Genomic DNA, 13,987 nt, shown 5'->3' with positions numbered 1-13,987 from the left:
TTAAGACATCAAAAGAAAGCAAAGTTATTGTTATAAAAGAGGCTTCAGATTCATGAAAAAATGTGCATAAAATGCTGTATGGAAAAACAGCTCATTGTTGTCTTCCCCCCTCTCCCTTTTATTGTGAGAACTTAATTCTCTTAGAACTGAGGAGGATAAGTATTTGTGTGAAATATCTTTTGGGGTTTTTATCTTTTCCTGTTTTTTCTTCCCTGGAAGTGTTCAAGGCCAGGTTGGACAGAGATTGGAGCAACCTGGTCTAGTGGAAGGTATCCCTGCCCATGGCAGGGGGATGGAATGAGATGATCCTTAAGGTCCCTTCCAATCAAACCCTCTTTTCTTTCCACATCTCCTTTTCCTCACTGTAAACACCCCATAAAAAGTGTTGTTCCATCCCAGAACACCTATTCCCTACATCCCAGAATAGTTCACAGTGTCATCACCTCATCCAAATGCACCTGCCCCACCTTAAGAAAGGTGCCATGGAGAGTCATTCCTTGGGCTCATCTTGCTGGGTGTCACTGCTGGGCCCTGGGGCTGGGCCCTCTCCTGTGGTGGCCCTTGGAATAACCCATGTCTGGTGCTTGGTTGGGTTGTTCTCCCACCTCTTATTGTTCCTCTGTGCTCCTGTTTTTGGGTGGAGACAGGCCTTTGTCACATAATGGAACACTCTGCACTGTGCCCCAGCCTGTCAAACACAACCCACCCCCACTGCTACCTCCCTGTCTTGTGTTTAAAGACCCAGGGCTCCATCTTCCAGAACAGTTAAATTAGGTGCTCTTACTTCACAGTAAGAAAATTTACGGAACAATGCAGAAAACAGCTTTGATTTCTTTATTTTTGATCAATGGTTGCACCTGCAACAAAGTAGGTTTACACTTTCTGCACAGAAGAGGTTTCCTTGCATGAACTTGCCTTTTCAGCTTTAAACTGGCAGAGGGCAGGGTTGGATTAGAAGGAAATTCTTGATTGTGAGGGTAGTGAAGCCCTGGCACAGGTTGCCCAGAGAAGCTGGGGCTGCCCCATCCCTGGAAGTGTTCCAGGCCAGGCTGGATGAGGCTCTCAGCAACCTGGGCTAGTGGAAGGTGTCCCTGCCCATGGCAGGGGGTGGAACTGGATGATCTTTAAGATCCCTTCCAAGCCAAACCATTCTGGGATTTTTTCAGAGTGAGGAGACCTTGCTCTGCTCACATGAGCCAAGAACAGACTCTCAGATTTATTGTGTTGACTCTTGTGAGCAGCCACATCTGGGGGGACTTTAGCAAATTTAGTGGGATTTAGGATCGGAGACCCTTTTTGCTCTCTCTCAACATGCCCTAAGTGCAAGGTGGTGACTTGTTTCTCAGAAATTTTGCTTCCAGTTTCAACAGCACTCAATATTTAGAACCTGCAGAGCTCAGAGTAAATGCATTTCCCTCAGCCCTGGTTTCCCACACACACTCGTGGGGACAGTGATGTTTTTACACGTGTGACTCTTCAGACAAAAGATCCCAGGTGACACCTGCAATGCAGCCTGGCCTTGCCTCTGAGAATTGCTTTAGGAATCCGTCAAGAAATCCATGACTTAAGTTTTGGGAGGCTTTGATAAAAGCCTCTGCATATACGTGTCTGGTAATGGAACAAAACTAATCTATACCACTAACCATTACGAGCTTTTTTTTAAAGTTATTTCAGTGTAATTTGGGAAATAGAATTTCAGCTTGATACTTTATAATAAAGTGTGGTGATTAATATTCCAATCATATCTGAAAGACCTTCTAATTTATGCCATATTTTGATTGGGAGTCGTGATAGGTATTTTCAACAGTCTCCAGGGAAGCAAAATGCAGAATTAAGTGCAGATTATTCAAGATTGGTCTACAAGGTGATATATGTTCAAGTTCAATCTGTATAATTAAATACTGACTGTTACACTATTTTTTTATTTCAGCAGAGGTGATATATCACCCCAAAATGAATACAGTTTTCCTCTGGATTTGTCCATTATTGTGGATTTGTGCACTATTAAATATCAAATATTTTAGAAATGCAGGAGGACTGCAAAAGTTTGTCAGAGTTACTAAATATATGTAAGATTTATTGTATGTACTTGGTTTATTTAATCCAGATGTTTGTATTTTGCATACTCTCAGAAGTATTAAATAGGCAACATCAAAGAAAATTTATGGAGTAAAGCAGGCAGAAGAAAATGCATAATGAAATGCTGGACAAAGACATCTTTACATTTGCTGTCAGAATGAATTATGGTTCTGAGTACATATATCCTGATAGCATGAACTGCTTATCAGCTTGCAAGGCACCCAGTGCTTTCTGAGTTGAACTAAACTGGTTATTTCTCTGCCCAGAATGGTTTAGAGATCTTTGTTTGCCACCCAATATACATATTCTTCAAGAATATACATATTCTCACTTCTTTGAAGAATTATCCCTATATAAAGATCCAGAAGGATCCTGCTCTCCAACAGCTCTTTGTTGTAATACCCATCAGGGACCTCTCTGACTTTGCAGTTTTAAAGTGTATTAAGGTAGGAGAGAATTATTAATGCTGGGTTGGGGAAGGAGACAGGAAAATGTCACTATCTTTTTATTTCCCCTTCTCTGTTCTTTCTGTTTTCAGTGATTTGTTCTTTTATTCATAGATAATATATAGCATGTTTGTTTGTTTGTTTGTTTTTTATTTTATGGGTTAAAAGTAAGTTTAATTTATGTAAAGGAAAAGAAGATTTTTTTTTTTCTCTTTTCACTGTGTTGGAGATTAATCTTAGTAAAAGTGGATTTACAGGGAGCTCTTTTATGCACCATCACATACTTCTCACTTGTAATTTAGGGCCCAGCTCTTCATCTCTTTCTGCCATGCCAAATTTTCTTCTTAGAGAATCATATTACCATTAGAGACATTTGCTTTTAATATCACAAGTGAAGGATGCAGGTTCTCATCCATCAGGAGACATTACAGCATGATGGATTAGTGACTGCTTTTTGGGACTTGGTGCTGTGTATCCAGGGAAAAAGGAGGGAGGCATCTTTGGGAACAGCCAAACATTATAACACACACCAAGTCACTTGTATAACTTTTTAGAAATAGCGTATTATCATTAAAATCAAGATGTCTGTGAGGATTTTGTGAATTATTACCCAGAAATACCTTCTAACTTTCAGCAGCTGGACTTAATGAAACTGTAAACACACATGTAACATGTGTGTAAAATATTAATGTCTGGTCTTCAAGTTTATTAGAGTTTTGACAGACTACATGCTCATTAACTTTTGGGAATGTGTCTTTTCAGACAGGAAGCTTTAACGAACAAGTTTAATTCATTTTAAAAAAAAAGCAACCAGAACACCAAAACCCAAACAGAAAAAAAAAGCCCTAACCCAACAAGTAACTGTAGAAAGTTTCCTGAAGTTTTTTGTTCAGAGGAGGAACGTTTCTGGTGTGTACATTAAAGAAACCTGACTTATGTCACAAGTACATTTTTCAAGTGTTAGCATTACCACTGGCTCTCTGCCCTGTGCAGCACAGGCAGGAAATAGGAGCCAAATCATGTTTTACTTAGCAGTTCCTATAACTTTATACCTCTACAGATTTATGATTTGCTAAGCTTAGAGTTGTATCAATTAACTAGGACACACTGAGGAGGGAGAACGTGGTTCATGTGCTGGGACACATCTACAAGAGTTTCTTAAAGAAAAAAACCTGACAGCTACCTCAATGACATTGCCTTGCAGAAATGCACCATAACTTAGTTTACTCCTTATTTATTAGGATCAGGAAGAGGAGAGGGATGAAATTCCAGAGTTCTCTGAGCCTCTTCTGGAGCTTAATGGCCAGTTTAAAGTCGCCTCACCAAAATACAACGGTCCTTTGTTTCCTCCGGTGGCTTCTGCCCCTCAGCAGCCTGCTGATGTTTTGGATGAACTGATTCAAAGGAGAGAAACCATCGAAAACAGGCTGATAAACTGGTGAGTTGCAATGTAACAAAAGTGGCAAAAGAATATATATGGAAGGGGGGAATGATTCCCTAATTATCCTTCCCTTTCTTCTCGCCTCCGTTCCCTTCTTCCTTTTCCTTTGAGCTGCTCTGCATTTCATGTCAAGGATGCTCTTTTGTGTGCTTTTAGGTGTCTTGGTGTTTGCTGATAGTTAAAAAGATTTTATTCTGCCAGGGTGGAACAGGAAATAATGGCAAAAATTATCAGTGGGATGTGCCCAGCTCAGAAGGAAACAGTGCCCAGTGTCAGCACCTCGGAGAGTGGAGACGAGGAGGTTGTAACCCCTGACATTGGTAAGAGGGAGTTACTGTTCTCAGCAGATGGGATATCTCAATTTTTGGCTAATTTTCACAAGCTGTGTAGGTAGCTGTTGCCTGAGCCTAAGGGTGGATAATGCTGAACCAGTGAAACTGTAAAAAGCAGCAGTGCACACTTTAATTTATGTTGTGTTATAAGGCCACTGAAATAAATTATCTGGGGAAAAAAAAGGGAAAAGAAGGCATAAATCACCCCACTGTACAAATCACCTTCTGTTACTGACCATCTAAATCAGACTTGGCATTTTGCTAAGCCTGTAATGTTTGTTTGCCTTTCTTTTGTTAATAGATATGTCAGAAATCACCCCCCACTTTGTAAATGTGTGAGAGTGGAGAGAAATGCATTTCTCCTGTGATGTCACTGCTCTTTGCTGTTGCCTTCTTTTATGATCAGGAATTGTTTCTCTACTCTTGTTTATCTTTAAAGTAAAAAAAAAAAAAAAATCACTTTTTTCAAAGGAATGTTTAAAAGCTCATGGAGAACAAAATGAGTGGCTGCAGTACAGAACCTGCATTTTAGGAGGTGGGACCTGGATGTGAGTTTTATGTTCCTTCTTTTTCAGTTGAAGTTGCAGGTGGAGGAGGATTTCAGCTCTTTGTCAACGCTGGTGTCCCTGTGGACTCAGAAATGATAAATCATTTTGTAAATGAAGCTCTCAGTGAAACAATTGCAACCATGCTGGGTGACAATGAGGCTCAGAGAGCAGTTCCTGATCCAAATGTTCTTCCAAGCACAGTGACTAAGGTGGTAAGTGTCCATTTTACCTAAGCCTTCCTACAGAAGTTCTAAGGGATAATTTCTCCATGGCATGACGACAGGAAAGGATGGATGAACTGAATGTGAATTGTTTGCCTTTTTTTTATAATTCCTTATTATACCCCAGCAAGCAACAAGATTAAACCTATTTGCCCCTCTGCTGTGCTCTGTTGACACCCACCTGGCTGTGTTGTGTCCAGGCCTGGAGTCCTCAACATAGGAAGGACATGGACATGGAGCCAGTCCAGAGGAGACCATGAAGGTGCTCAAAGAGCTGGAGCCCCTCTGCTCTGGAGACAGGCTGAGAGAGCTGGGGGTGATCACCCTGGAGAGGAGAAGGCTCCAGGGAGACCTGAGAGCCTCTTCCAGTGCCTAAAGGGGCTCCAAGAGAGCTGGAGAGGGACTTTGGACAGAGCCTGGAGTGACAGGTCAAGGGGGAATGGCTTCCCACTGACAGAGGACAGGGTTAGATGGAATATTGGGAAAGAAATTCTTGGCTGTGAGGGTGGTGAGGCCCTGGCACAGGTTGCCCAGAGAAGCTGTGGCTGCCCCATCCCTGGAAGGGTTCCAGGCCCGGTTGGACAGGACTTGAAGCATCCTGAGCTAGTGGAAGGTGTCCCTGCCCATGGCAGGGGGTAGAACTGGATGATCTTTAAGATCCCTTCCAAGCCAAACCATTCTGGGATTCTATTTCACTTTTGAAAAAAGAAATTGAAGAGAAATCAAAATCAATTCCCTTGTGCTGCTGCAACATGCTGGATTTATTTATTTATTTATTTATTTATTTACTTTAAGGATGAGCACAAAACTAATTTCTAAGGAAAGGACTTGGTACTTAATTTCACATTGTCAAAAGACAGCTCATGTTATTTTCAACAAAAATAAGTTATTGTTGCTCACTTGCAATAAATGAAATGTAAAGAAACTAATTTCTTCGTCTAAGAAGAAAAGGAAGCTGAGAGTGATATTTTTGGTCTTGTGGGCTTGCAGCCATTCTTTAATATCTGTTAAAATGGCTATTAATTCTTTCTGAGTTTTGAGCTCAGTAGTTTTCAGTAAATGCTTAATTGATTAGTAGAGCTTCCTGTAATAGAGGATAATTTCCTGTGTTCCCTTTGATAATCAGATGACAGCTGGCTCTTATTTTGATACCAACGTGGCTGTGCTGCAATCTGGTGTTGTGTAATGTCTTTGGGATGCATGTGGAAATTGCTGTGCTTAGAAATCCAACTATTGGAGGCTTTGTTGAAGTGGGATCAGTCATTTTGTTCTGCTCAGTGCATTTAGGCTGAAATACCACCTGGTGCCTGCTGGAAGGGACAAACAGGTTATTCTGTAGTCAGAAGTGATCAGTTCACTGCTGTGGGCTGAAATACAGCCCTCCTGCATCTCTTCCCCACTCCATTAAGGAGAGCCTGATGTCCAAGATGTTCCTTGTAGCCTGTTATTCTGGTCCTTGGAAACCTCTTCTGTTGTCCATCCTACATTTACTAATGGCCCTTTTGTTGCTGTACCAGCTTCAACTGAAATATCCTTAGGATTATGAATTGTTCATAATCCTGAAATGATTGTTTTTTCCTTATTCCATATATGTTGCCCACTCCAAGAGATGAGTTTTGTCCTTTTTGGCCTTTGTTTAATTAGCCTAAATAAAGCAATCATCCACGTGGGGGCCGTTTTTTGACTCTTCCTTATAGGCAGCTTTGATGTTTTCTAATTTAGGTTAGTCTGGAGCACAGGTAACACTAATATGCTAATAACATTTTTAATAATAATGTGGTCTGTGAGATGGAGTTTCCTCAGTGCCTTGTGCTGTGGTAGTGATAGTCTCCAGCCTTCCTTGGAATCTCAGGTGGCCAATTATGTTTTTTAAAGCCTTTCCATATTTGTAGCTGGTAGCTATCCTTTAGCTTGTGCTATCATGAGGGTTTTTTTAATGCTTCTTTTTCCATTTGTGCTGAGCTTATAGCAGAAGTTTTTGAATATGTAGTTGATGCATCTTGATCTGTCCCTTCCCACTGTGAAGTTTCCTATCTAGAACTGCAGCTGTTCCTTAATTCTTTGGTGTCGCAATGTGAGCTGCCAAATGTGTTGGCATGTTCCACTTTCCATAAGAGATTCTAATAAAAATCTGAGGACTTATTCTTCAGAAACTATACTGGAAGTCTTCCTATAGCCTCGTTGTCTTGTTTTCTTTATGAAATGTCAGAGAACCAAGCTGGAAAAATTCTGGAAAGGTCCATCATATTCCTCCATAGCAGCTTAAATGGCAACCATCATACTTGTCAGATTTATGTCCATTGCTGTCATCTTTAAAAGGAACATCACAATTACATTTGTGCTTATTTTTGTGCTTTCCTGTCTCGTCTGTTCCTTTGTTTGCAATCTTCCTTTTAGCTGATTTTTCTTGCCATAAAATTACCGTATCACTCAATTTTATCCGTGTCACGAAATATTTTCTTGCTTAGCATTGTATCAAATGCTTTATTAAACTTCATGTAATAATATAATTCATATTTAGACTGGACATTAGGAAGCATTTCTTTACCAAGAGGGTGGTCAAACCCTGGGACAGGCTTCCTAGAGAGGTGGTTGATACCCCAGACCTGTCAGTGTTTCTCAGGCTTTTGGACAATGCCCTTAACAACATACTTTAAATTTTGGTCAGCCCTGGAGTGCTCTGGCAGTTGGACCAGATGATCACTGTAGGTCCCTCCCAACTGAAATAGCCTGTTCTATTCCATACATAATGATTTCCCAGTGTAATCATTCTAATGATTTTAATTTAATTTGTAAAGGTTTTAATTTATTTTCTCCAGTCACGCTGTTTAACCCGGCGCACCTTTCTGTTTAGATGGAGGAGTTAGATCCATGAAGATGTATCCAAGCAACAACTGTTCCAGTTCTGTGAAAACCTGCCTTTCTCTCTCTTCCTCAGCTCTCTCTGGGGATACTTGGAAGGCAGGAATTCTGCCTGGAGATAACAACTGTGGTTATGATTTTTCTTCCCCTCAGGAGTCTCCTGTGCCTACGCCACTGCCAACCCCCCAGGCCACACCACCACCAACACCACCTTCAGAAAAGGAACTGCCCCCAGTCAAAACTCCAGAGTCGTCTCCATCACCCACAGAAATGAGTGGGGATGTTCATGAGAGTGAAAAACCTAAAGAAACAGGTATTGAAAATAATAATTGAAGTTTAGAAGCAGCAAATATGCTTTAATCTACTGCCTTTAATTTTCCTCTTCAAAGACGTGTTATCTCTCAGGATAAATATTCTTGAGGCTACAATACAAGTGGGAACTTATGTAGTACAGAAAATATGGGCTAATTTATATAAAAAGCAAACATTTTTTATTTGGTAACAGTTCTATTTTCAAACTTAATGCGGATTTCTGTGGTCTGTGTCATTTCCACCCCTCCCAATCCCTCCCCAATTTTTCACATCAGAAAAATAGCTGTCTTTTGCTCTTTCCTGCGTTTCTAATGTTAATTAAGTCAAATGCACACTTTTCAAGTAAATGGAGAGTGTTTTTAAAATGCAGAGCAGTCTCCCTTATTAAAGGAAGTAAGAAATTGAGGTTTTACTCTAAATTCTTCAGGTGCCAACACTGTAATTAAAAGAAGCTATTCTTAATCTAGTCTTGTCTCCATAGCTATCAAAAGGTATCACAAAAACTGCAAGTGCTTGGTAGAAGTGCCTAGATCTGAGATTTGCTTCCTGCTTTCCTTTCTGATCTGGAATTTGGCTTCACACCTGCAGGAGCTGGGATTCCAGCAGCCACGGGCCGTGTTGGCACACCCGTGGTTACCCCTGTCAATACACCCACAGCAGCCACACCCAGCCCTCCTGCCTCAGAGGGGGGCTCCCACACTGCCAAAATGGAAAGTCCAAAGGCTCCAAACCCGTGGGATGGTGCTGAACTTCCTCTGGAAGAAGAGAAACCCAGTCCTTTAGCTGAGGAACCCCTCCGTCCCAAGGCCGTGTGAGTTGAACAGGCTGCACAGTTTCCTAAAAAACATGAATATGTATATTCTTTCTACATATACCCTCAAAAAGCCAGTAGAAAGAAATGCTTTATCTGTGTGTCAGGAGGCAATGAGATAAGCCAGAATTCTATTTTCTTTTTTAATTGCTTGTATTGTATTTTGGAGAAAAAAATGTGGAATCATAACCTTTCTCGGGGTTTATCAGTCCTTATTCATTGTCCTGCTGAATGCTGTCCACAGTAAACTTGTATTGCTACACCTGCCAGTAATACATGTACTGACAACGAAATATTGTGTTATTAGCATTTATTTTTTCTCTTACCTCCTTGGGAATACACCTGGTAATTTTTAGTTGGAGCCAGAAATTTGTTAATAATATTATTTAGCCGTGTTGGTTCTCAGGCTATTCTGTGAAATGCTGTGTTCCTTCTTTTGAAAAAAATACTTGGGAAGTAATTTCTCGTCAGTATTGAATTAGGACTTCAGTCTGTATTGTTCAGAGTGGTTTGGTGTGTTCATGTAGTGCATGTTCTCCTCCTGCAGTGAGATGTCAGTGGCTAATGATGAGGAACCAGAGGCCTTGATTTTACCATCCCCACAGCCCTCAGCGAGGCCCCTGGAGTCACTTCCAAACAACCTCCAGGTTCCATCCCCTGCACCTACAGTTAGTTCTGGAGTGTCCACACAGGAAAGCAGCATCACCCCCACAGAAACTGAAACTACAGACAGACCCATCTCAGAAGGGGAGGTGCTCTTCAGCTATGGACAGATGCTGGCTGCAGGAGGTAACCAACTGGATACATCTGTGGAAATTAGAATTTGAATTCATTTTTATTCTTTATAAACTCTTCCAGTCTCCTGAAGTTACATTTCATACATTTTCTGATAAAGCTGCAAGCATTAGCCTGGCCCTTAACTTGCAGTTCATGAAGATTGAAGAGAGTTCGTTGTTCTTTTTTTTATCTCTGAACAAAATGCTGCTGTTTTTCAATGAAAAAAAAAGATTCAATCTGTTCTTTTGTCATGAGATCAACTTGGAAAATAATTGGGACTTGTCATGCTTAAGTACAATGTGGTACCAAGTTCTTACTGAAAGCAAAGTGTGAGAAATATGAAAATATGTCTTTATAACACATCCAGCAGTAGGAATTTCCAAATTTACTGAAGCACAGCGTTGTAATTATTAAAGAATGTGGTCTTGTTTTTTCCATGTAAAAACATTCATGTTTTTTTTAATAGCTGTAACACAAAATATTTTTCATTCTTAGCAGAAGGAGGACTGTCTCTTCCAAACCTCACTGAGAGCTTATCCAGCACTTTACGAGATGCCAATGAGATGGTAAGGAAATGTTTCCTAAGGAAACAGAGTTAATGTGGATTCCACCTTGGGCATCTTTATTCACTGGATGTGCTTTAAACATTTTCACTTACCAGCTCCTTAAATTTGCACTTTCAAGCTGTACACTCAAAAAGAGTGTTAGAATTTCAGAACATCAAAGACAAAAAAGTTGACATTATACAAACTAATTTATATTTTAAAAGGTTGGATTTATGTACTTCTTTAGGTGAGAGATAGCTAATACACATTTTTGTTTCTTTATTGTTTTTAGTTTTAAGACATCTTAAACAGAATAGAACATTGTTATGCTCTGAGCTGTTCCAGCTTTGAGCCATCTTTTAATTGCTTGTGTGATTAAATTATTCAAGTGGGTTTGCTGAGGCTGGAGTTAAAGCTGCTTAAAACATCAGTATAGTTCCTGATCTGATATCTGCTTTAGTCCCTTGTCCTGGAAGCCTCCCAAGTCAAGATATTCTCCATTCCCTTTCTGTTTTAACACTTTCCCTCAAATGCTTTGATTTCCCTCTCAGACTTTGTGTAATGTTTGGTAGGACAGAGATGTGATATAAATGATGGTTAACAATTCAGTTCAACAAGGAGAAATGCCATATCCTGCTCCCAAGGAGAAGCAGCTCCTTGCACCAGGACATTTTGGGGCCTGACTGGTTGGGAAGCAGCTTTGGGGAACAGTCTGGGAATACTGGTGGACAAGGTGAAATGGCTCAGCCACTGAGGCAAAGAAGGCCACCACCATCCTTTGCTGCACTGGGAAGAGCATTCCCAGAAGATCCAGGGAGGTCCTTCCTCTTTCCTCAGGACTGGTAAGACAGCATTTGGAGTGTTCTGTCCAGTTATGGGCTCTCCAGTATAAGAAAGATAAGGATTTAATGGAGTGGGTCCAGCAAAGCTCTGCAAAAATGATTCAGGGATTGGTGCATCTGTCACACTGAGAGAGCTCAGATGGCTCAGCCTGGAGGAGAGGAAGCTCTGAGGGGATCTTACCAGTGTGTATAAATACCTGGTGGAGAGAGGGAAGGAAGACAGAGCCAGACTCTTCTGCCTGGTGCCTGGTGAAAGACAGGAGGCAGTGGACACAGGTTGAAATTCAGAAAATTCTTTTTAAATATGAAAAATGTTTTTACTTTGGGGGTAACCAGGCTGAAAGAAGTGCCTTGAGCAGCTGGGATGGACCAGACAATCTCCAGAGGTCCCTTCCAAGCTCCATAAGGCAAATTTAAACGTCCTAGAGTAGGAATCCACCTCTCTTCTCCCTGCCTCTCCTTCCTAAACATTTCTACATATACATGGCCATACTCTGCCTGTGCATGTTTTCCCATTTAATATCCATGTTTTCATTCATGCCATAGAATCAGAGAATATCCTGAGTTTGAAGGGACCCACAAGGACCATTAAGTCCGACTCCCTCAGCACAGGACACCCCAAAAAAATCAACTGTAGTTATGAGACTGTGCCCAGAACCTTCAGATCTTTAAAGGCTCCTCTGTCTGCCACACATCCTCTCTTAAACTCTGGCCTTAAGACTCTTCACATCAGGGGAACTTACAGTTCTCTTCATCAGAATAACATTTGTTCGCTAAGATGTTCTTCCCTCTCTTTGTCCCCTGGATCCTCCCAGAGTCCTCCATCCTCTGTTTGGTGGAGGAGCTTAATTGCTTGGTGAGAGCAGCTCTGCAGCCAGATCATTGCTAGCAACTGCTGTGTGTGAGGATTTAACTGTTTCCCTGATCTTTGGAGGCCTAAAGGACCTTGTTCTTCCTTAAGTATTGCAGCCTTTTGCATCAAATAAAGACTGTGCATGCAAAGGAGAAAGCAGTGTGTCATCTGTTTGCTTATTTTTAAATGCCTGAATTTTCATGACACCATTTTTCAATTACAACTGTAACATCTTCCTGTTTAAAAAAAAAAAAAAAGCTTAGTTGTGAACTAAAGTAAGAATGAGCCAAGTTCTTACAAAAGCCAGTTTTGGATCATGTATTATGTGGGTTTTGTTTCTTTGTTTTAGGATTATGATCCTCCGAGTGAAGGGCAAGTTGTGAGGAGGCTGGATAAAGGATTTCACAGGGATCCTGTCCTGACTCTTTTAGCCAAATTAAATCAAGCACCTGTTTCTCCACAAGAGGGAATAGACCATTTGGAGGTAACTTACTGTCCTTTGCTTTCCAGTGCAGTAGTTTTGAAGTGGTGCTTTCCTACTCACAAGTAGATAAAATATTGCAAGATTATCCTACCTGTTGGCTGTAGAACAGGTTCATACACTTCATTCCCTGCTGGAAGTGATCCAACTTCTGTTGGCCCTTCTTCTTGTGTAAAACCTTTTAAAAACACTGAAATATTATTGTAAACAAACTGTACATAACGCCACATGTACCAACTTTTCAAGGTATGTATGTAACTATTCCCATTTTTTTATCACATTTGTCCTGTCACACTGAGTGCCAGGGAATTTCCTGTCACTTCAGCAGCATAGGTGGAATGTTTGACAGTACAAGGACACTGCACTTAACAGCCATAGGAGTGTTTTAGGGAGGTATGAAGAAGAACTCACCAAATGTTTAAAAGCACTTTGTTGATTCTGGTCTTGTAACAGAATCTCAAAATATTCCTGTTCAGTTGGCATAATAAAAAAAAGACTAACAGAAAAATAGAGCTATCTGCATCACGATTTTTTTTTGTTATACATCTAACTCCTTTCTATGTGGAAAACAGTAATTTGGACTGGGTGTTTATTCTGACTGACATAGCTTGAGGAATATTGGAAGGAAGTGAACTCTGAATACTGCAGTATGGTCCATGGACACCTTCATTTACAGCAGCTCTTGCTTTTTGTGCTTTTCCTGATGCATATGCAGTTTCTTCCTTCTGTCTTGGTCAGTTTAGTCTAAATAATTACTGACTTGACTCACTTCCTTAACTGCTCCTTTGTCTTTCTTTATTTTGCTAATGAGCTCTGGTGGATGGACTTGGTGAAAAGCTTTCTACAGTGTCAGCTCCAGAGTCTGGCTGTAATTGCAGTGACATTTTCTCATCAGCACTGCCAATTACAAATGCATCTCTAATTTGCTTTTCCCCTTTCCCATAGTCATGGACCGCTCAGTCTGTCCATGCAAGGCACTAATAAACTCCCCCCAGATTCTGGCAAGGTGTGTGCTGGGGTCTCTTCTCCTTTATGAGAGGAAAAAATATATCTCCCCTGTGTTACTAATATTGCCTTGGAATGATACTGTGCACTCCTGTGTATGTTCAACCTGTTTTCCTGAATGGAAGCAAGTTGTTTTTTCCAGGCACCTTTGAAAGTCAGGATCCAGAGAACCATCCCTGTCTTAAGTGCCCTCCAAACCTGCTTAAAAATTGAACCTTTTATCTGACATGCAGTACAGCAGAGAGTCAATAGCTTTTGGATGCTGCCAATGTTTCAAGGTCAGGCAGTCAGCATGGCCAAATCTATAACATTAAAGGCTTCATGTGCTAAAAATATAACTTAGGTTTTGATCATGTTGGGATATCACTAACAAAATAAATGGTGTTTGGCTGCAAGTGACCCTCTTCTGTCCGGTACTGATAAATGCAGATC

General features: G+C 40.8%; 1 protein-coding gene across 1 annotated transcript in view; it reads left to right on the top strand.

Moving 5' to 3' along the window:
* KIAA0586 (KIAA0586 ortholog) overlaps window positions 1-13,987 on the top strand; it is a 61,888-nt gene that overhangs the window by 25,720 nt on the left and 22,181 nt on the right. The window contains exons 19-26 of the mRNA XM_017831737.1: window positions 3,767-3,963; window positions 4,168-4,286; window positions 4,874-5,058; window positions 8,083-8,242; window positions 8,830-9,052; window positions 9,600-9,841; window positions 10,325-10,395; window positions 12,419-12,553. Coding sequence (XP_017687226.1) covers window positions 3,767-3,963; window positions 4,168-4,286; window positions 4,874-5,058; window positions 8,083-8,242; window positions 8,830-9,052; window positions 9,600-9,841; window positions 10,325-10,395; window positions 12,419-12,553 — 1,332 coding nt within the window. The remainder of the gene's footprint in view (window positions 1-3,766; window positions 3,964-4,167; window positions 4,287-4,873; window positions 5,059-8,082; window positions 8,243-8,829; window positions 9,053-9,599; window positions 9,842-10,324; window positions 10,396-12,418; window positions 12,554-13,987) is intronic.

The sequence above is a fragment of the Lepidothrix coronata genome, unplaced genomic scaffold (assembly GCF_001604755.1).
Source record: "Lepidothrix coronata isolate B3197 unplaced genomic scaffold, Lepidothrix_coronata-1.0 Scaffold196, whole genome shotgun sequence".
Lineage (NCBI taxonomy): Eukaryota > Metazoa > Chordata > Aves > Passeriformes > Pipridae > Lepidothrix > Lepidothrix coronata.
Note: the sequence above shows the minus strand (reverse complement) of the source record. Positions and strands in the feature narration are given on the sequence as shown.